The sequence below is a fragment of the Furipterus horrens genome, unplaced genomic scaffold, assembly GCF_987537825.1.
Source record: "Furipterus horrens unplaced genomic scaffold, mFurHor1.1.pri manual_scaffold_1, whole genome shotgun sequence".
NCBI classification, from domain to species: domain Eukaryota; kingdom Metazoa; phylum Chordata; class Mammalia; order Chiroptera; family Furipteridae; genus Furipterus; species Furipterus horrens.
Window position 1 is genome coordinate 163,700,482 of NW_028327171.1, and position 24,037 is coordinate 163,724,518.

A 24,037-nucleotide genomic window follows, 5' to 3' on the forward strand; every position below is an offset into this window, starting at 1 on the left:
TGAGACAACCTCCATGGACATGAGGTAAAACAAGAGTCAATACGGATGTGGCTACATTTTACCCCAGGCCATTCAGGTTACTCCAGCAGCAACAAGGAAAGGAGAGGTTCTATACATAGAAGGGGCCTGGCTGATGCACTTACTCAGTAGACATTTACTTGGCTGCCTGCCAAACAACTGTCAAGAATAGCCAGGCAGGGTCAGATTTTAGAGCAAAGTAAGCCCTGGATTTTAAGAGCTCACAATTCTTTCAGCCACCTCTTCAGAAATAAAAAGGTTTTAAATTAATGTGTACAATGTTTTAAACTTTCAAACTCATCAAAAACTCAAAGTGCTTTTCTTACAGTTATATAAATATCGCCATTATTCAATCTAAAAGATAGAAAATATAATAAAAAGTAAAACTGTTCTTTATCAAAGGCCTATGTTCTAAAATAGCATTTATAATATGATCTAACAAAGATTTATCAGAATAACACGAAAACGTGTTACACCTAAGAACCGAACATTCTATAACATGGTAGCCCAGATACATTCTTAAAACAGTTTACATGCATTTAGTCATTTCTTATGAATGATTCTATAATCCTTAAAAATGTGCCATTTCTGTGAACAAGAATTTTTTTATCTTTATCAACTTTACCTGCTATTTGCACTGAACCATCCTCACCCAGAAGAATATTACCAGCTTTCAAATCCCTATTAGAAGAAATAAAAGAATAAATTATGCAATACAGATATTATATTGCATTTATTCACTCAGGGAGATTTAAAAACATATCAATAAGCAGCTATTTGACATGATTTTATAAATACTAAAATTATATCACATATTTTAAACATTACAAGATACACGTGATTTTACAGTTTGCTCCTAGGGAATGGTTAGGATTTTAGTACAAATATTTTATGTGAAATCATTATCTAAATTTAATTAAATCAATAGTGAGTAGATTCTTTATTTTATGTTAGAGTTAGAGATTGTCTGTGTACTCACAATACTATCATTTTATCCAAAATTAAAGCCCAGCTTATGTAAACCTATTCTATTTCCATTTAAATTTGTCTGTGGTATAATTCCAAATTAACCCTATCAGCCTCTTAAACAATTGCTTTCATCAGTCTGTCCTCTGGAGAGATACTGATTATGAACACTAATTATAATATTCTAGAATATATTTCTTCACTATATGTAAATGTGCTGAGTAGGCTTAACACTTAAAAAAAAGAAAAATGACAATCTATAAGTTTGATTTCTAAAGTGATATTTTTTCTAATTACTGAAAGAAAGTAAATAGTTCACTTAGGTCAGGGTAGGGAAGTTAAAATTAGTACCACTGATAAATGGTCATTTACCTGCAGCTAGTCCTAAGAACCCTTAGAAACACCAGGCAATCACCTTCCATGCTGTTTGGTTATCTAAATTGGCACTTTATGTCACAAAGAAGATGAAACCAGTGCCTCCTCCTTCCCTCTCACTATCATGTCAAAAATAAGTAACATATAACAATGTTTGAAACAGCCTTGCCTGTATTAGTTAGAAATGATCTCCAGTTCAAATGAGCATACTTCAAGAGCAGTATGTTAACGGATGGTTTTTAATGACTTCATGCAGTACATTTCATATTGTTCTTATTTCAGTGAAAGCAGATAAACCAAGACTGAGGATACCAATATAATTTCATCAAAACTCTTTCTTATTTCTTTCTTAAGTACTTTTTTTCCTTCATCTATTTAGCCTAAGTTAGAAATAATGCCAATACTTACCTACCTGCAATATGTCTTTCCTTTATACTCTTTACTGACTAGGTAGGACTAAAGATACAGCAGAATTTAAACATTTCTGCAGAGGTCATACCTGTGAATCTGACCATTTCTGTGTAGATAGTCTAGGCCTTCCAAAACCTCTTTAAGAATTGTTGCTATTATTGCCTCTTCCAGAACTCCATTCTTATGTTCTCCTCGATTGACAATGTATTTTATGATATCCAACATTGAACCTAAGTGGGCAGACAGAAGAATTGAAAAAATCAGGTAAGCATCTTCATTACCTTTCCAGAACAGGGCACCCTATTTAGAAATGTAAATGAAGACATAATAATGGTTTTTGTTTATTTAACACAAATATTCCCAAGGCATATAAACAAGTGCAAGGCAGCCCATGGCCAGACACACTAAATGCAAGTTTGTAAGTTCACTTTCAGCTGAAGGAAATGAGGATTCTGGGTCAGGAACCAGAAGACTATTCAGGGCCAGTTCGCAGTTAGTTCCTTTTCCCTAGACACGCAACTGGTCACAGACTCAAAAGAGGGTTCAAGATGTCTAACTGAACAGGAAAGGAACAGGAGGCCAGGAGAGAGGCAGCGGTGAACTTTTCAGAACAAGCGGCACAGCTCTTCTGTGACGTCCCAAGCACAGGTGGAAGGGGAGGAAAAAAAGGGTATATTGCCTCTAGAACCTGCTTATAGCCGGATGATTCCTTTCTGTGACTCTAGCAATCTTTATTTTTACTTACTTGGTTCCTGATATACTGACTTTTAAAATAAAAAGAAATGAATACACAGTACTCTGTTACAATAAACAGATTAGTATCCTTGGCACTGTGAATTCATGTTTCAACACATATCAATTAATATTCCAAACCTCCAGGTCATTTTAAAACCCATAATTACCTGGGGGTTCAACATTTCTGAAGCATTAACAAATAGCTTACCTCAGGACCCGAATTTGGCTCTTGGCTCTCAATGATTAACTAAAAGGACTGAGTTTCCCCATCAGATATTAGTACACCAGACTACCGCCCACCCCTCATTAAGAGATTTAATGTGATAAAATATTATAGAAGAAAACAAACGCACATTTGTCTACCTCAGAGAGAAACAAAACATCTGTTTATTCATAGACTCGGATTTTTGGATCATTCAGAACACTATACTTCCAAAAACATAGTATTTTTATCTTATAAGGATATACCACACCAGGCATATATGCACTTCTGGCTTGCTGAAGGAAAGCTGAGCAAGAGTCCACATCTACCCACATTCCCTTCCCTGTGGAAACCTGTTTAAAACCAGTTCCTCTTACCCACTAAAGCCCACTAGATTAAATAATATTCTTTTAAAAAGACAATGACATTTTCTGTCAGGTCCTCAGGAAAGTGGACAGGAGATATTCTCAGGCTTATAAAAGGTTAATTGGGATAAAAATAAATGAAAAGAGGAAGTCAAATCCTCTGCCTGAACAGAATATTTGGGGCTATCCAGGGTCCCAGGTTACCACAATTTCCCATTTCCTCACAGTTGGACCCCACAAGAAGAGACCAGATTAAGATCTCTTATTGATAAAGCACCATCCTCCAAAGAACCAAGAAGGTGGTCTGGCTCCAACAGGCTTCCTTTTGCTTTTTTCTTTCCTTTTTCTTTCACTTTTTAATTAAAAATCAAGTAGGCACTCAAAGAAACAATGACGAACAGAACTGATGACAAGACTGGGAAAAGAACCTGGCTAAGAGCTCCCAGGCTCCCTACTGAGCCCTACACAGCAGACCAGAGGCTATTACAACACATCCATCATCTCATTCCTGGCCGCTGCTTAATCCAAGGCACTTTCTTAAAAAAAAAAAAAAAAATTAAAATCAAGTCCTTAATGCATTGCCCTGGTTGAGCTTTAGTTGGAAATGGGTCTGCAGATAAAACTGGGCTGCACAATGTAAGTTCTGCTATGCCAGTTCTGGCTCTGTTCCAGCACCACAAAATGTTCTCCTCTGCTCCTAAAGCGCATTTCATGTCTCAGGAAGATACACAGTGAGTGACATCCTGGAGAGAGAACACACTGGAAAAGGGGGTATGCTGGGTGTTATGAAGGGAATAGCTCATGCTTCCTGAGCTTCAATTTTCGGGTCTGTAAAATGAAGGTGATAATACCCCCCAGAGCTGCTTTTAAGTCAACAGGTCCTACGGTCACAAATTCCAGCTCTAACAGTGACTACGTATGTGACCATGGGCAAGCTGCTTAACTCTCTTGAGTTTTGGTGAACTTTCTGAGAATCAGGGATGGTGCCAACTGCCATGTAAGGATGTTGTGCACATTAAATGGAACAAGGTAAGTAAATTGAACAGGATCTAGCCACAGACTAAATGTTCAGCAAAGTTAACAGTTATCATTTCATTCGCTATCAATTAATAATGTTAAAAGATAAAAAGAAATAGTTAAAAATAATCTAATAAAACCTAAAGTGACTATTAATACAAAAAATAAAAAATAAAATACAATCTTGTAAAAGTGCCTTATTAATTATAACGTCCATGGCATTTATAACCTCAGTGAACTGAGGCCAGTGAGGGCACATTACTTTCCCTGCCCACGTGCAAACAGGTGATGAAAACAGTACCACTTCTGACCAACGCTGCACACAAATAAGTTAGCATGCAGTCTCTCTCCACCTCAATGGAGACAACGTTTACCGAGCACCCACTGGGTACCAGGTTCAACGAATTAGAAGTGCATTTGACTGTGCTTTCTTCATGAAGTCTCAACATAAATATGCACTGTCCAACACCGTAGCCACTAGCCACCTAAGTTATTTAAGGAGAAGGTAATTAAAATGGAATAGAAATCAGTCCCTCAGTAACACTAGCCACATGTCAAGTGCTCAAGAGACACAGGTAACTAGCAGAAGCTGGAGGGCACAGCTACAGAGCATTTCCATCACCACAGCACTGAAATAATTCATCATATGGCAATGCTTTAAGGACTTGAATAATGTTTAAAATGACGGTTTTAAAGAGGAAGGACTGGTTACATTTTGGAGAGAGAACAGGATAGCTACAGAGAGGAGGTGACCTTTTAGGACTTGAATGCATGGAGAGGGAAGGACAGATCTAGTGCTGAGGAGCAGGGCAGGGGAGGCCACAGAGACGCCAGAGTGCAGAAGGTATTGAGGGAGACTAACCCATGTCAGGAAGCCAGGATACAAGGGGACACATATTTCTAGAAGTTAAGCTGAACTGGACTTTATTCTCTACGCAAATAATAAATGAAGCAAAACTTTTACATACAGGAGTAAGGGCATCAAATCTCAAATCTTATTCAATATGCTGGCTTGCACAGAAGGAAAACAAACAAACAATGGCAAAATCCACTTACCTCCACTTAGTAATTTCATGACCAGCCAAAGTTCATCTTTTACCACAAAAGAGGTATAATAGGTCACTACGTTGGGATGGCTGCACTGACTCATGGCTTGAATTTCTTTCTATAAAAAAGGAAAACATGACATAGTAGTACCATGAGGTGAGAATCAGGAAGCAAAACACAAATGAACCACAGCCAAATATCTGGCTAACTTTCCTACTGAAAAGTACACCTGGGGGTGGGGGTGAGGGGGCCTGCCTAAACCTTTACTTCAAAGAAGCTACACAAGAACTAACCCACTTACCCTCATTACCTCCAGGAGACCACAGAGCCCTGCTCACCAGCCACAGGACAGATGACCCCCTACTCTGCCAGCACAAGCCCCTGCCACACATGACTAGGTGCCTCCGACCAGAAGAGACCTCCACAGAGAGACAAGACTATGTGCATTAGGAGACATGGGTGCTAGGCTGGCCTGACCTCTGGGGCGTGGATTAGCTCCTCCCTCCTCTAAAACAGGATAACAAAACTGTTTCTGTTTCTCAGGACTGCTGTGAAGATAGAGAACACATAAGAAAATGCTCGAGTATCATTTCCCCAACTACCTTCCATGGGAGATATCCCATCAAGAAAATAAAGGAGCAGGGGGGACTGGTAAAGTGAAATCGGCTTGGGGAACAGCAGATACTAAATCTCACTCTAAAGGAGTCAGTCACAAGGAATGTGAGTACTGCCGAAAGCCCTGAGAAGTCCTGCAGCAGATGAACTGTGAGAGGTGAATCCAAATTAACCACGCAGGAAGGAAAACCATCCTTATGTGTCACAGTTCAGAAAACACCACAGCAGAGATAGATGTTTTACAGAGACCTAAAACATCAAAGTTTTGAAATCAGACAAATGGAAAACTTTAATAAACTGTATATTTCTGTAATAGTCAAGTTCATATTGGTGTTTGCAATTTTAAGTTATTGCCAGATGACTCATAAAAAGCTTCAGCCCAAGGAAAACCCTCAAAAGTATCAGACAAGTGTAACTCGCTTTTAAGGTGCTGCGCACAAGTCACAAGAATAACCTTAAATGATCGGAGAAACCTCATTAGTGCTATTATGTGTTAATGATGAAAAGAAAAGTGTATTTACATATCCTATAAATATTTTCAATAACAATGAGCATCTAGTTAACTTCAAGTTCACATAAAATTGCTTGACAATAATATTCCAATCTGGGCCACAATCTTTGCATATTCAGTACTATTTAATACTCCAATCACTAAGACCCCGTATGTCAGATAGCTTTGCTAAAACACCATGACATGTAACACATATATACATCTTAATATATGTGCTTACTTAAGTGACTTAATAATTAATAAACCCCTAAGAAAATCACTAAGTTTTCTGTTTTCTTTTCATTATTTAACAACATTTTCCCTTCATTGTTTCCCTCGTTTAACTGATGACAGGTTTCCTAAATCTGACAGTTTTCAATTCGGCGACTCCTGTGCTTTGAACAAGATCTGAAACCTGAGTTCCAGTTTCCATCTGTCTCTGGTGTTAGGTTTTGATGCCATAAGATGCTTCTGAAGGAGAAATGGAACACTGCCCAGCCATTCCTATTTCAAGTCCCTAGCATCTGCTCATTGGGGGGATGGCCCACTTTGAAGGCCTGCAGCATCAGGTAGAGTCCAGTTTCAGGAGATGCCTCCATTTTTCACAGAAATGGGAATAATATGTGCGCTCTACATTCTCACCATTCCATATTCAATGTACATGAATGCCTTTCTAGCTTTCAGATTTCAAACTTTTAAATCATTACTCAAAATACACAATAAACAACCAACTGCCACATGAAAAGAAATGCTTTTGCACCGATGCAAAGTTGGGTTAGAGTATGGAAAAACACGTTTTCTTACCCCTTTGCATTTAGATGGCCTGTGCCATTTCCTACCCAGAGTATCAGGTTCTCTGATATGGTAGTGAGCAAACTGGGAAACTGTGTGTGCGCATGGCGGGGTGTGGGCGGGGGTGTGTGTTGGGGGTTGTGGGGAGATGGAGGAACAGAGAGAGAAGCACTTTCAATTAACCTGGGGAGAAATTATTTTAGATAAGCTATTGCTATAACCCAACAAATTCTATTCCCTCAGAATTCGGGGTCTTAGAGGTACCAGCTGGATAATCAAAGGCCCTGAGGATTTAAAAGGAAAAAAGCGCAAAGAGTACAGATATGAACCCTACTAACACACCCCCATGGAAGATCAAAGACGAGACGGAGGGTCTGAGAGTGAGTTGACTTGCATCAGTCTGACCACTCGTAACCCACATTCATTTTCCAGGCAGCCTCGTCATTCCTCTTTAATGCCTGGCTACGGGGTCCATATCCCCCGTTCCTATACCATGCATTTTACTGCACAACTTTTCCATGCAGTAGAGCCTCTAAAGCTTAAAGAACAATACCACTTGCCTTAAAGGAAGACACGAGTCACTCTGCCTTGTGCTACCATTGAACCCCCACGGCAAGAAATATTTCCACGAGTGGGGTAGAAAGAAACTTAAAGAAGAAAGAACTAGGTGCTCTACCTGCCTATCCAACCCTCATTTTAGTTCATATTTAAACTTTTCGTGTAGTTTTCTTCTGGAGAGGTACAAAATGTCTGTGTTTATATTTTTGCTCTGGTCTGAATGTTGGTGTCCTCACCAAAATTCTCAAGTCAATGGGATTAGGAGGGGCAGCCCCTGAAGGGTGACTGGATCATCAGGGTGAAGCCATCAGAAGTCTGCAGCCTGAAAGATGCCCCCAACCATTCAGGCACCCTGACCTCAGACCCCAGCCCCCAGAAATGTGAGAGAGAAATTTCTGTAGTTTATAAGCCACCCAGCCTGTGGTATTTTTGTTATAACAGTCCAAACTAATTAGAACAATTTTGTATATTTTTATACTTTATATTTTGAAAAATATCAATATTTCTTGCATCAAGTAGTCTTTCCACAGAACGATTTTCTCTGTTTCTTTTCAAAATAGTGATAATGGCTGCTATTTGAATCCTTTCTTGGTGACAATCTATGAGCTAAATTATCCAACTTTTCCCAATGCCCTAACTTCACTCACAGGGTAGGCAAAGCCATTCATTCCCAAACACACTCATTCCCAAACACATTCATTTCTTCCCATCTCTAAAAGTGACAAAAGTATTGGCCAAAGAATAAATGGGTGCTGATATTCTATTCCCGAAATTAGCAAACAATCTAAGGAAGAAGCAGGATTCACAGTCCTGCTTCTCCAACTCAGTTATGCACACAGATCCCCTAGAAACCTTGTGAAAATGCAGGTTCTGATCCAGGAGGCATGGGGTGGGCCCCAAGAGTCTGCATTTCTAATAGGCTTCAGGTTCAAAAACCAGACTTTGAGGCGCACAGTGGTAGAGGGCAGGCAGAGAGGCACGTGGGTGGCAGGAACGAGAAAGGAAAGCCTTGGCAGGAGAGTAGGCCCAGCATCACCACTGAGTCTGACCTGAGAAACAGGGTAGAAAGCAAAGCTGGGAGTAAGGGAGCCTGTAGCACTGAAGTGGTTTGGATTTCACAACTACAGGAAAGGGTGAAAAATTCAAAGGGAGAAAAAGAACACGAGGTCAAAGTTGGAAGAATGCAAAGGACTCTGAAACCCAGGCAATGCATCTGCCAGAACTATAGCCACGGAATATAGCAGTGGCTCCCACAGAAATCTAGTGAAATGAGACCCAGACATGCTACCAAGTACCAAACCAAGCCACGGCACAGCAGTACTCTTCCCTGGGGCTTGCAGAGCTGGTGCAGCTTCTTCTGAAACATGTCACAAATCAGATGTCACAAGAGTGAGAAAACCAACCTAAAATGGGATAGCAAGTAAAAGGCCTTTCCATCTGCTGAAACTCAAGTGGCAGCTGCAGCAGCGCACCTCTGCTGGGAGCGAGTGGGCGGGAGACAGAACCAAGAGGGCCACCACACTGCTGCTGCGCCTGCCCCGCCAAATCTGTCACACCAGGGCATGACACGGGCGTCTCGGGTGGGATACACTAGGTTTGGTGTGGGACACAAAAAAGAGTATCCTAGCCTGGAAATTTGATGGGTTGGGAGGAAAAAACACTGCCAAAAAAAACAAAACCTGGAAAAATGGGGGGGGGGGGACCTCTAAATATTTATAAGGGGTTTTTTGATACTGCTATATGGCATTTGTTTCCCCTCCCCTTGCCAAAAAAATTATTCTCCTATAAATAGTACTGAGGACATGAAGAAGCCGTAATTAATGAGGATGTGTGACCCAGCAGGAGCCATGTAAGAAGGGTGACAGTCTAAGACACAGCTGGCTTGGAAGCGTGGCTATGCCACTGACCAGCCTGATAACCTGGGCAAATTACGCAACATCTTTGAACCTCAGTTTCCTTTTCTGTAAAAGGAGCTTAATAATGCCATCTATGTACAATTGTTGTGACGTAAGCGAAATGAGATGTATAAAGCTCCTTGCAAAATGCCTAGAGCATAGAAGAGATGTCACAAGTCAGTCTCTCAATGTCTCAGTTCCTCCTTAGCTTGTGAACATCCCCGTATTGATCACTAATCTCCAGTGTCCCAAGTTCCAGACTGAACCTCAAAGACACAGAGCCTGACCCTGGCAGTGGCACTCACCTTTCCTACAGAAATGTCACAGAACACAGCCCGCTGTTTCAGGGAGTGTCTTACGTGCACGGGGCTGTGAATTTGTAGCTTTATTCCTGAGCCTCCATGGCCCCGCCTGTGATTTTCCTAGTTATCTCACCCTGTGTAATTTACACAGCCTTGTCATGCTTCACGTATCCTGGTACACTGCCGCAAGCCCTTTGGAATAAGAAGTCTAAAGTGAGTTTGAAGATATAAAAATTAGGAAAAAGTTAATACCTAGATTATTTTTGTCCCTTAAGACTATGAGAGTCGCACTGAAAAAAATAAAAAATTTAAATGAATTCTGAATTCAAAATATTAAACTATACTTAACCAAATTTAGCATATTTTCACAACTTATGTAAATTCTAAGTAAATTCTTCTTTATCTGATATTGATGGCAAAATATCCTACTCCGCCTTAGTTAAGACATCAAACCTACGCTCGCTCCAACATTATATGCAGTTAAATCTGAGGAGATGCTATATCTAACTTCATTCTAAAGCAGGGTTCTCAACCATGGCGGCATACTGAAATTGCCTGGGGAGCTTTAAACAGTCCTAACGCCTGGTTCCCAGCCCCAGGGATGCTGATGTAAATTGGTTTAGGATACAGCCTAAGAATAAAAGTGTTCAAAAGCTCCCAGGTGATGCTAATGTGCAGCCAAAGTTGAAGACCACTGCTTTCAAGCTAAGCACTGAGATGCATTACTCTTCCAGTGAAATGCTGAGAGAAAACATCTACCACCCAGGCGCACTGCCGCTCTGCAACTTAATCTAAAAAGGAAAAAATAGATATGATCTACAATTACTATTAAATGAAATATGGATTTCCAAATACAGGAGATAACCATATACATCTTTAAAATGTATTGAACACCCTCCAAGTACTGAAAGAATTCCCTAAATGATAGGAGGGTAACCATGTTAAAAAAATAAAACAAAAACTTTGCAGAGAGTTGTTTTCCAGCCTGTACTTCCACAACATCACCATCATTATGAAGGGTAACCTAATCAATATTCTAAACAACCAAATACTGTTAGTGGAATTTTTCAAAAAGGAAAAACCTCATAAACTTCAATGATTTCAAATGTCAGCCAAGCAATGAAAAAGAAGATTGACATTTTTCTGCACGATCATTTTCAGTAGAGAAAAATATCCTTGAGATATTTTTAATTATAAGAAACTGTATACCACATATGTAGAAAACTCTTGCCTCTTTTAGAATAACAGAAACAATAGAGGAAAACTCAAGGAAGAGTAAATCAAATATTCTGACTTGTACCACTTCCAAATGAATCAACCGGATGTCCCTTACCACTTAGTTTTCTAATTATTTTCATATGATTTGATATCTGTGTTTATCTGAGTACAGTCCAACTGAAGGCAGGATTAGAAACGGAGGAAGTCTACATATTTTGAAGACAGAGAAACATTTTAAGAAGTCAGAAAAAGGGAAGCATAAATTCTGTGATAGCCTTAATCAGTGTTTGTAGAAGTTTTTAAAGCTATAGAGAGCACTTGTGAAAAGGGAAAGCATCATGGGAGTTGGAGGTCTGGAAAATCCCTCAAAATCCCCAGGAAAATCATATTGGGTAAATATCTACTTGCTGACAGAATAGAACATATATCCCAGAAGCTTGGTTATAATGTATGAAATCGGATGCTCTGCAAAAACTGTCTGAAAACAAACTAAAGAATTTTGCTTGGAAATGTAGAGGCCGCTGCTATGGTTATTTTCTTAAAAAGAAACAAGGAGGGGGAAGAAAGCAAAGAAGAAAAGAATGATGTTGGAATACTATAGGATAACTCCACAGGGAAGAGGCATTTTCTTCTAGTGTTGGCTAAAAATTTCTTCAGCAAACAGTCATAAGCATGTCTTATGTCCTGAAAGCTTTGCAGCTGGCCATCATGGAATGTGAATCAGGCTCAGCCATCAACAACTACTGTGTGGTCATTTAATTGTCAAGGATTGGGAGTGTGGAAAAAGTAAAGTGGAAGTCTTCATTGACAGCATCACGAAGAAATTTTCTTGCCAGCCAATCAATGCTTCTGGAAACCACCAGGCCAGCCTTTAGCACTGCTCTGCGTGTGGTTCCGTCATGGAAAGACGAGAAGTGGGGTAAAAGAAAGGTGTCTCCTTTTGTTGTGCTGTGCTCTGTCCCACACTGGGGTACATCTGCAGTCAGGGATTCTGCCACGGAACAACCCTCCCGTGAAGGTGGCAGAAACCTCGCCTAAAGCTCTCCCGCCTTCTTTCTGTGTATTTCTGAGTCTGTCTCTTTCAGGAGCAGCTTAATGAATTGTAGAAACAACCAAACCAAAATAAAAGAAGATAACGTAGGAAAAAACAACCCACACAACAGCATTTTTCCAGACGTCGACAAAGATGGCAAAACTGAGGTACAAAAAAAAGAGAGAGAGAGGTGGCTGAAGTTGTATTCAGTCTGGGAAGGATTTTGCCATTTTCTCCTACTCTGAAAATGAGTATGTGTTGGGTCTCTTCGTTACTGAGCTTGTGTAAGTCCAGAATGTCCTTGCAAAGTTCATTTCCTCTTTTTTAAAAATGAGATGGTAAACATATCGGCCAGCCAGTTCCAACAAATGTGTAAAACCACTTAAAAAGTAAATTCCAACTTCCGGCCAAGATGGAGGCTTAGACTGACACGCTCAGTCTCCCTCTACAACTAAGAAGGAATACAACTACCTCAAAACAAAAGATAACTAGAAAATCCAGAAAATGAAACTACATGGAAGCCCAACATATTAAGTTATAAACCAGCAGCGCTCGCCTGGACAGGTAGGAAGGGCGAGATCAGACAGAAGGGTCGGGCTGAGCTGTCCTCGGCAGCAGTGGGAATAGCGGCGGGACTGTGAGAAACGCCAGGGGAGCAATCCCGGCTGCAGTCGAGACCGGGCAGCTCGCGATTCCAACGCTGGGGAAGGCAACCCCACCACTGCCTTGAACAGTGAGGCTGTGGGGAAGGAGCCTCCTGTTTTCTCAGTGGAGAGTAATGGCGGGAATCCATCTTGGACCCCCACCCTGACACAAAGCTCCGCAGAGCGGCGAAAAAGGTCGCCCATTGCCGCCAGTCCCTGGGCAGTGATGAGTGCATGGGACTCCGCCCCCTATAGCCTGCCCTGGAAGAAAGCTAAACACAAATCTGTTAGAATGAAGCAGACAACGATTGAAATCCCGGTGATGCAGCTCACCAGGCAGCAGATGAGAGACCTGAGAGACGAACAAATAAAAAACCTTTCAGAGGCTCAGTTCAGAGCTATTGTTCTAAGGTGGCTTACAGAATTAACAAAAGATTTGGAACAGGACAGGGAAGGAACGAAAGCTACTCATACTGAAACAAACAAAAACACATATGAGACAAGTGGTGAGGAAATAAAATCCAGAGATCAAATCAACAAACCAGAACATAGGGAAGGAAAAAACAGACAACCAGTGCAGAAAGAGGAAACAAAAAGTGAGGAAAGTGAGGAGAGGATCAGAAACCTCTGGGACAGCTATAAGAGACCGAACATTTGGATTATAGGATTGCCAGAGGGCGAAGAAAAAGAACTAGAAATTGAAAAATTATGTGAAAAAATAATGAAGCGGAACTTCCCAAACTTGGGGAAGGAAATAGACTTACAGGCCCAGAGAGTTTCAGATAAACTGGACCCAGGGAGAACCACACCAAGACACATTATAATCAAATTGTCAAAAATTAAAGATAAAGAATTTTAAAAGCAGCAAGAGAGAAGAAAAGAATCATGTACAAAGGGGTCCCAATCAGAATATAAGCTGATTTCTCAAAAGAGACCCTGCAGGCAAGAAGGGACTGGCAAGAAATATTCAAAGTAATGAAAATCAGAAACCTACAGCCACGAATACTCTATCCAGCAAAACTGTCATTCAGAATAGAAGAGCAGAGAAAGTGCTTCCAGGACAAAGTAAAATTGAAGGAGTTCATCAGATCCAAACCACTGTTATATGAGATGTTAAAGGGACTAGTTTAGAAGAAGAAGGATCAAAACTCTGAACATTAAAATGAAAACTGCATCACAAGAACCAACAACAGAAACTAGGGAATTGAAACAAAGGCAAATTAACTAGGCAACGAGAGTGGAAAAAGAACTATAGGTATGGGGGAAATTATGGAGGGAGATCAGCAGGGAGGAGGAAGGGGTGAAAGGGAAGAAGATGGTACAGGAATTAAGAAGCATAGTAGGAGGGAGTGGAGTAGACAGGAAGAGGCTGAGAAGAACTATATGCACAACCAATGGGCATGGACTAAAAGAGGGAGACAACTGGAGGGAGGGGGGCCACCGGGTGGAGGGGAGCAGAGGGAAGGGAAATTGGGACAACTGTAACAGCATATTCAATAAAACATATTTAAAAAAAACATAAATTCCCTTAGTTTATTTAATTATCTAAGTCAATTATGATTTAACTTTTAATTATGTTCCAAAAAGAAAAATTGTTTTCTCCAACCAAATCACACATTCCTAAGATAATATAACTTCACGGCTATAAAAATACATTAGTTTTACATATATAGTATTTATTCTCTAACTTCTTAAAAATGTATCTCTTCAAAATATCCAAGAACTTCCCATTTCTAATTCTGCTATTAGCTGGACTGTACTTGGGTACATGCACACACCAAATTACATGAAAATAATTACAAAACTAAGTGGTAAAGGGGAAAATAATTATAAAGCTAAGTGGCAAGGGACAAATGACAGCACAAAATTCAATGACTGAGACCCGAAATGCTCAAAACAGTACCATATACAGTTAAGTAGTCTTGTATTTTAATTCTGTATCCTTGGTATAAAATATTCTGCACGAAACAGCCAAATGTAATTTGTCACCACATATGATAAAGAATGAGCTGGAATGTGATTAATTTACTAATTAGACAGTTCTTTAGTTCAAGAAGAATGGAAATACTTTCATTGATACAAAAAAGAAAACACACACACACATTATAGCTTCCAGCTTTTTAAGCTGACGTCCTCAAACTGGTATGATTTTTTCCTACAATAAATAAGAAAGCCCTGGCTGCTGTGGCTCAGTGGATTGAGCGTCAGCCTGCGAGCCAAGTGTCACTGGTTCAATTCCCAGTCAGGGCACATGACTAGGTTGCACGTCAGGTCCCCAGTTGGGGGCGCGAGTGAGAGGCAACCACACAGTGATGTTTCTCTCCCTCTCTTTCTCCTTTCCCTCTCTCTAAATAAATAAATAAATAAAACAAAACAAATAAATAAATAATTGTAAATAAAATAAATAAATAAATAAGAAATGCAGAAATATCAAAATAATTACAGAGACTAGGTAAAACTGCACAAAAAATATTTTAAAAAAATTTTTTAAGTTCAATTTAAAAGAAATTAAAAAAACACCCTCTGACTAGAGGAACTACTCAGAGGTCCCCACATAATTTAATTTTTAAATGATGAGAAAAGCCTATGTCAGTAATGGTTAGGGAATAAGTATTCTCTCTAATTTAATTAATAAGTAAATAAGAATAAGATGTAGTAAAAATAGCAAAAAATTTACCATTAGGCAAAGTAAATATATAGAGCATTATTCTCCAAAATAACCTATAAATCATAGCTAATTCATTCCACTAAAAAGAAGGAAGGGCAGGAGAAAGGAAGGGAGAGAGAGAGAAAGGCGGGGGAGAGGGAGGGAGGGGGGAGTAGAGAGGGAACTGCAAACTGCAGATCAAGAGAATGAGAAATAATAACACTACAGCAAAAAACAAAATGAGGGCAGTGGCTTTTTTCGGAGGAAATAAAGTTCTTGATTTATCAACTATAATTATTTGATGACATGAATAAAATGTGTTCATAGAGATAATACAGAAAGAGAAGGGAATAGAGCAGAATTTTTCTAGTTCAACTGAGAAACTCTTTCATTAGGGGCGTAGGAGAAACAGATGGCACGCTCTCAACTCAAATCTACAAATTGAGAGTGGATTTTTATTGTTATCCCACATTACCGGAGCGACTTGGCTCCTAAGTTATGAAGCATACTTTTCTAGTAATTAATGTTTCTCTTCAAGCAATTTTAAAGTGATTTCATTCAGTAATTAATTTTAAAATACACAGAGTCATAGAACTTCGATAATGAGCATAAGTTTTTACCATCAAATAGAATTCCTCACTGAATGAACGAGGACACAAAAACCAGAGGTGAAACTGATTTGTCCAAAGCCCATCATCCCAGTGAAGAACAAAGGCCCTCTGACCTGGGGGCCTCTTTCCTGTTATCGTAAGTTTCAGCATTCATCCCTTTTGTACAGTTATTTTTTTCTTTTAATTTATTTTTTCTTGTGTTTTTTCTATTACCATTACACCCTGCTCCCTGCAATCACCACACTGTTGTGCATGCCGCCCATGAGTCCTTCTTCCTTTTTTTAAATGACTTTGCTCACATTTGTTACCCACCACAAACTATTTCAGTGATCATTACATATTATTTCATAATCACTGAACTCAATTTTTTTTTTCTTTTTCTTTTCTTTTTTTAAGAAACAAGCACTTTGCCTGGTCCCAGGGCCATGACTTCTACAGGTATAGCTCACATGCTCCTAAGAATTAAACTTTACATTTTGGTGGCACTGTTGTATGATAAAGAATGAGAAAATGCTACTCAGGTTTCTATGAGAACACACATCTAGAGGAAAAAAAGAGGATAGGGTTCAAGTCTAAAAATCATAAATAAAGTCAAGTACAATAATGAATTAAAATGTTAATCAATCTCTGGAAAAAAAATAAAGGAGAGTGCCCCCAGAGTTTGGAAAAGTGGGTTTTAGGATAAATATAAGGACGATTCACATCTATGGAACCCACTGTCACCTGGTGATAGAGATTGAAAAGACAGATGATTTCAGAAGGAGCAGATTAATTCCTGGCTCATGTAATGGACTTGAAGGGAAGCCAAGTATGCCCCAGAGGAGCATCCCTAACCTCTGAGGCTGACCACAAACCAGAAAACCAGCTTTCTCAAGAAACCTCAAGGCCATGACAGTAAGTGAGACCCTTTTAGCAAGTCTTAAATTCCTATTGGAAAGCAAGAACTCCCCCAATGGAATATACATGAGAGAATCTATCAATCTGCTAAACATTTTGAAGCAAATGGAGGCTAAAGGTGCAGAAAGATAACCATAGCTTAAAAAAAATCCTCACTCAGGCAAAACAAAAATGAAATGACTCATATGACTCAGTTACTAGTCAAAGGCTCCCCAAGGAACAGGAACGCTCTTTGTTTTCCCCTCACCTAGTTCAGTTCCTACCACCTAGTAGGGTTTAATAATTATGGATTTAACAAGTTCTGCTCTACAACTATATTTCCCAAAAGGTATTAAGCTAATTATAGTCATTTATACACTACTGTAAGATTAACAGATATGGGATTCACAACAAATAACAAATGTGGGATTAACAAATTTCAGAAATGATCTAAACATCTATGTTGGGATGGTCAGGAATATAGAACAAACCAGTAACACTATCCTGGCTTTTGGAAAGTTAACCACCAAGATCATCATACCTAAAGAGATTAGGATATGGTTAAAGGCCAAAGGCCAAAACATATATGAAAATTTAAAAGAATGAATAGCAAAAATAGTTAGCTTAGATTAATGAATGCCATTCATGTGCTGCCAAGGAAAACATTTATTCTAAAGTGTTTTAATTGCTGTTAAAATAAAGTGAATTTTTAGTGAGCATATATTTTTGTCCTCCCATATTTATACCTAACACTCAATCTTTTTATGGGCCTAAATACAATGTAGACTCATTAAGTATTTATCAAATAAATTAATAAATGTATATTAGATCTAAAAGCAAACTATCTTTGAGGAATAGTATTATACTCATTTCAATAGTACACATTTTACTTAAATGGCCAATTATTTAGCACCAATGATCTTATCTAACATTCTTCCCTTCATGTTAAGAGAAGCTGACACTGTAATTATAATTTTGTTTCAGAAATTATGAAATCACTTGAATCCTTCTTCAGCAAAACCCGGAACAAATGCCATGACTTTAGGGAAATCTAATAGTCTCCATGCTATCAAGAAGCAGGGTTCAGGGCCAGTGTTCTAAAACTTCTATGCCATCACATCTGACCTCTGTGTGGAAATCCCACCTTACTTATTATGGGAGTTAAGAGTTCAAGGCCAGTAGGGAAGGGTCAAGAGTAGGGGCGGGAAGTGATATAACTCCAGCAGGGGAGGCAGATGTTCCAATAGCCAGCAGACAGTTGATAACTGTGACTTCTATGACATAACACACACAAGATAAGGATTCCAGTGACTATTGTCTCTCCTAAGAACAATGGTTTCCAGTTAACACATGGCACAGTGTGAAATGATGCCGAGCACTGACCTGTATATAATACACACAAACATGGAATTAAAGGATTATTAGGAGACCGGATGCCCAAACACTGCCAAAATGTGAACCCACGGAGATAATAAAAATGCGGGCAACAGCAGTACTAGAAACGGAAAGGATTACAGCAACTTTGCGCCACACAATCTCATGTGCCAACAGCTAGTCCACAGAAGCCTGGCAACATTAGACAATCTATGCCATAAATTCCGTTTCTTTTTGCTTAAAAAGGATACTGGAATAATAAATACATCCTAAAGTATATAGCCGTCACCACCTCATCTCTAGAAATATCAAGGTCAAAGGCTCTAGATTTTTAAAAAAGATTGAAGCAATAAAACAACATAGCTTTTTAAATAAAAATAATTGCGCAGATATTAATTTATTAACACAACATGGGTATTAAGGGAGGAAAACAAATGAGAGAGATAAATTAACTGGCAATAAACTCATAAATACTAAATCCTCAGATTAACAGAGTTAAGTACAAAACCATAAAAGCGCTAGTCCATACACTGTCAGCTCTGCCTAAGTCAGCGGTCCCGAACCTTTTTGCTACCAGGGTCCAGTTTTGGGGGGCGGGGGAGACAGAAGGCGGAACTCGGGCAGAAATGTAAGGGAAGCTTTGCTTGCTGGCCACTCACCAGCTGCTGTGCGTCCTGGTTCCTAACAGGCCACAGACTGCTACTGGTCCATGGCCCAGGAGTTGGGGACCCCTGGCCTAAATTACTCATACTTTCAAGTGACACTGATCGGCTTCCTGGTCCCAGGGTAACAGAGGAAAGGGCTGGAATGATGATCTCCCGATCACCTCCACTTGGACCCTTAAAAGTTACCATCCCTTATAGCCAGATAATGATAAAAAGCCAGGAGAGGGAAAACATGGAAGCTTTGAGCAACTATGAGGTCTTGGTCAAGACCAGGGACCACAGTGCTGGCCCAGAAGCCTGGTTCTAGAACGGTCAGACCCAGTGCACATAAACCTGACACATGTTCTGTATGGTATTCAACTGATGGCAAAAAGGTGGCTGTGAGACCTACCACAGAGCACCACAACCAAAGGCGGGGGCAAATTCTTCAGTGATGTTTATAAACAGTGCATAAGCGTAAAGGTGTACTCCAAGTTTAAAACAAACAAACAACTAATGTATAGCCACAGAATTCGAGGCTCCTAAACGCATCTTAGAGATCTTCCAATTCAAGTCTCTTTGTAAATAGGACAAAGTGGTTAGGTATCTTGGCTACAGTTAAAAAAACAAGTTAGTGGCAAAAGCAGGACCTGACTCTCCACGGTTTGTTCAACACTTTTTCCACTCAGGGAAAGTGACCTTGAAAACTGGTCAGATGACAAAGGCACAATTTTATTGGTCACGGGAATAGCAAGCAACACAAGTACACAGTAATAGTTTCAGAAAGAGCAAAGCACAAAAAGAGTAAAAGCCTTAAATAAGTGCAAATTTTTTTAAACTTAACATTAAATTATGGAAACCCTTGCTTTAATCTGAGTTTTAGCTGGCAATCTGTTGCTTCAATCCCAGTGAAATCTAATGCCTTGTGTAGCCTTATTTAAAATGTAAGGCCAAACAGATCTGGAAAAGTACAGCCTATCCTTGTACTTAATTTATACTATAGTGTGCTGTAATTAAGCCTGAAATAAAAGCTATATTCTGAGTAAAGACAAAAAGCTCTTGTTAATGGCATTCCATTCCCAATGTAGAATATAACAAAAGCCTTCTTCATTTGCAGCCAACCGTCATTATAGTTTGTAGCTTGTATGGGGCTATTGGACTAATATTTGTACTGGGATTAGTGTTGGGATAACCAATCAGTTAACTCCTCCACTGCAGTCTTCTATTATCCTCACATAAATGGCCAAAAGGCAAAGAAGAAAATTGGCAGGCAGAACAACAACTATATTTATGAGATTAAACTTTCAAACCCTTCGTAGTTTGCTGGACAACTTATAACCATTTGCCAAGCTGTTCTTTTAATGAGTCAGTTAAGCCAAAAGCAAATGTTCCTTCAACCAACCAATGCTACTAGGCATAGACACACTGACAAGCTCCAATTATTTATGTGACGTACTTCGTTTACAATAAGAAGTACAAGTTGCTGTAAATAAAAACAGTGAAGTCCTCTTTAGCCAAATGCAAGCTAACCAGTAGTATTTTGAATAATTGGAATTTGTAGGTGATGTTGTAATTTATGAAAACCAAAATGACCAATGAATTGTTTAGAGAGTAATTCCTATTTGTGTCAGAATTCTAGGCCAAGTGCCAAAGCTCCCCATCCAACCCTGCACTCAGTATCATATGACCTTCGATCATCTAACTGAGTCTGTTCCCCTGTTTCATAAAACAGTGTCAACACTGAGACCAACCCCACCTAGGAATTATGAGGACTGAGCAAAATACTGATTGTCAAAGCAAAGTGAGTTGTACACTATACAACACAGTCACAAGGTACAGTGTAATTAATGGCGGAGGCAAAGTGGTGCGGGCTGCGTTCCAAGAAATGCACATGTGTCAAAATAGGAATCACACCAAGCGGCCTTAGCTCTCCCCATACCCATACTGCAAGTTCAAAGAAGTAACCAGCAGGCATCCCCGTCACTTTTACTTACTAGTAGTTCATCCATACTGGTCTGGCATTTTTCCAGGTTGATCCGCTTTATCGCCACCCGTTCCTGCCTGGGTTTGCACAGGGCAGCCTGAACCACAGCAGTAGCTCCACTGCCTGAAACAAAATAAAAACAGCATCAGCTATCAAACGGCACACTTTCTGGCAACTATTCATGAACCTCTTCATAAATATTTACTTTTTAAAAAAAGGTCTTCTACTCAAGGTATTCAACACATTATCATTTGACATCATTTTAAAGAATTTCTTTTGACATCTTTTATTTTTCTGAGAGAGAGAGTGGGAGACAGAGGGATAGAGGGAAGAAACATCAATATTAGAGAGAGAAACATTGATCAGATGCGCCCTAACCAGGACTGAATCCACAACCTAGGCATGTGCTCTGACCAGGAATTGAACCTTTCAGGTTGCAGGAAGATGCCCAACCAACTGAGCCACTCAGGCCAGGGTTCTTTTGACATCTTTTTAAAGAATTTCTTAAGTATGAACATAATTATCTGGATGGGAAAAAAAGGAAAAACTGGACTTTGCTACAGGATATAAAGACAGTATCTGCCCTGGCTGGTGTGGGTTGAATGCTGGCCTGTGAACCAAAGGGTTGTTGGTTTGATTGCCAGTCAGGGGACATCCTTGAGTTGTGTGCCAGGTCCCCAATGGGGGTGCACAAGAGGAAACCACATATTGATGTTTCTCTCCCTCTCTTTCTCTCTCCCTTACCCTCTCCCTAAAACTAAATAAATAAAATCTTAAAAAAAATAAATAAAAAAGACAATATCTGAGCTCCAGAAGCTCACAATCCAGGAAGGTGACCCCCATCAAAAGAGCCCACTGAAATACAGCATGTTTACTGCCACCCAGAACAAAGGCTAAGAAAGGGCCAGGTCTGAGGAAACAGGGACAAGGGACATGAGCATCTAAGCACAACCCTGCATGGAAGCCTCACCATCCCCAGGTCCTGATATTTTCTAACTTCAGTGCCTTTTAAAAAGCTCAGGCTCTTTCTTCTTCCACTTCAGCCCAACACAAACCTCTCCAGCCTGAGCCACTTCAGAGTTTTCATGAGGTGCTGCTCTGAGCACTCTTTGAGGTTATTTCTTCCAAGCTTGCTCTACAGTTAGAAAACCAGGAATCAACCTGAGCATTCTCATGTGGAAAGTACAACTTTCAAAGATGTCAAGCAAGAAGATGCAAATGTGTAATTACAAAAGCTCTCTCAGCATTCACGTGAATTTCCTATTCCTAAGATTTAGTGATCGTTAGCTAATGCACTCAAACTCCTAGGAGACCGAGTCATGTCTTTATTCATATTTTATGAGAGCAAAATGTAGACATGTAATGATTTGTAGCAGAGCACAAAGAACTCCTAATCAGATTTATATTCTATGGGGACAAAAACGACCTCTAGGTTAAGGCATCTCAATTCTGCAAGGAATACTAAAAATCTCATTGTAATCTCATAAATCCTCTGCCACTATAAGACTGTCAATGAGAAAAACAGCCTGTGCTCAGGATTGTGCAAAAGGGGGCCAAGTGTGACCATTACCTTTCTCCTTAAAGTTTTTTTCAGACATGACTTCCCAAATGAGTCATGAAATATATTCAGAAGGGAGAAGGAGCATCTTTTGGCATAAAGAAGAGAGACCAGTATTGACAGAAAGGCGGGACATCTCTAGTGCAGATCAAGGCTTTACCAAACCTAGGAAGTGGCCAAATGGGTGTCCTTTAGAGCTAAGGTTCTGCCCTTTCTGTTGCCCTGTGGTCTCATCAACAGCTCTGGCCCCTGACTGATCTGGTGAGTCAAGCAGATCACCTTAATGTGCCAAACCCAGGTTTCCAACTTCAAGACCCCGTGCCAGGAAGTCAAACCTATGTTCACTGAGGAAGAAAACCTACACATACTGACCTCCACTGGACAGTGGGCACTTTGCTCATATAATTCTCCTTACAAGCCTTAGATTTTTTTTATTAGACGCATTTTGTATGTAAGAAGACTGGGACTCGGATAAGCACCTGAGCTGGAATCTGAGTCAGACCTGCCAGACCCCAAACTCCAGATATTTTCCTACCTCACACAAGCTAGAGCACGCTCCTCCCTTCCTCACTCATGTGGCCTTGCTAAGAAGATATATTCTTCTGTCCTATACCGTTGAAGAAAAGAGAAACAACCCGGAGGGGAAGGTATGGATGACTCTCTCTAGAGCTCAGCTCCAGGAGAGAGTTCTATTGTCAGAAGCTGTTGAAAAGGGCCTCCCAGCACCTCACCTCAATGCCTGCTCCATGAGCTGCTACTCCAAGTGCCACTGGATTGGCCTTGCTGCCCTGCAGATCACAGCACGCTGGGCTCAATCCAGAATGCTCCAGATACCAGAGCCAAACACTACAAAGCGCCCTGCTGACAACGAAGTGCATTTCCCAGCCGAGGTCTCCAGAGCAGGAGACCATCACTGAAGGAGCTGCACCAAAAGGGATTCGTAGCGAGTCAGCTCTAGGTCTGGTGTCCAGCGGAGAAATCAACAAACATCTCTAAGCAGCCCTTCTCAGCCCTACCTGTGGTAAATGCCCCTCCAATCCTACCCCTCCAACCTTAATCTGCATTCCAGAACATTCTCAAATTGGGGAACTGAAAAACAAAACAAATTCCCACAAAGGATAAAACAAGTGCATATAATGGGGGGCTACCTCTCATAGTCAAGTCCTTGGCTATGAAAGTCTCCTGACGTCCACAGACACTTGCAAGAAAATGGACACAAATAAGAATTCCACAAAGCAGGAGGGAGTGGGGGGGGGAGCTTTTTTTAAAGCTTTACAACTAGAGAATTGTTATTGCTTTACGACTACAGCTGCCTGAAGAACAACTGGCAGCTTCTCCTCTCCAGAGAGAATAAATATGAAACTTCATGACCTGAGATTATTGTTGTAGCGTGACTGGGTTTAACCATTCATTGGACAATTTAGGAGATCCTGCTTTGAATCCAAAGATTTCCTTCAACTACACAGAGATCTAGAACAATACCAGAGGTGCAGGGAGCCTTCAAGACCATCAAGTTCAACCTTTCCCTTAATGAAGGAGGGTCGGGAAGGAGAGAGACCACTCCCTTGACACCCAGTCAGGACTTACCAGCTTCCAAACATTGAGAAATAAACTCCTGTTTAAGGCACCATTCTTTGGCATTTTATTATGGCAACCCAAA

General features: G+C 40.1%; 1 protein-coding gene across 1 annotated transcript in view; it reads right to left on the reverse strand.

The window, feature by feature from the left end:
- The window catches only part of STK39 (serine/threonine kinase 39), a 263,934-nt gene that overhangs the window by 188,204 nt on the left and 51,693 nt on the right, over window positions 1-24,037 (reverse strand). The window contains exons 2-5 of the mRNA XM_090280486.1: window positions 20,830-20,942; window positions 5,146-5,254; window positions 1,859-2,000; window positions 644-699 (exon numbers count right to left, since the gene is read on the reverse strand). Of these exons, the coding sequence (XP_090136612.1) occupies window positions 644-699; window positions 1,859-2,000; window positions 5,146-5,254; window positions 20,830-20,942 (420 nt within the window). The remainder of the gene's footprint in view (window positions 1-643; window positions 700-1,858; window positions 2,001-5,145; window positions 5,255-20,829; window positions 20,943-24,037) is intronic.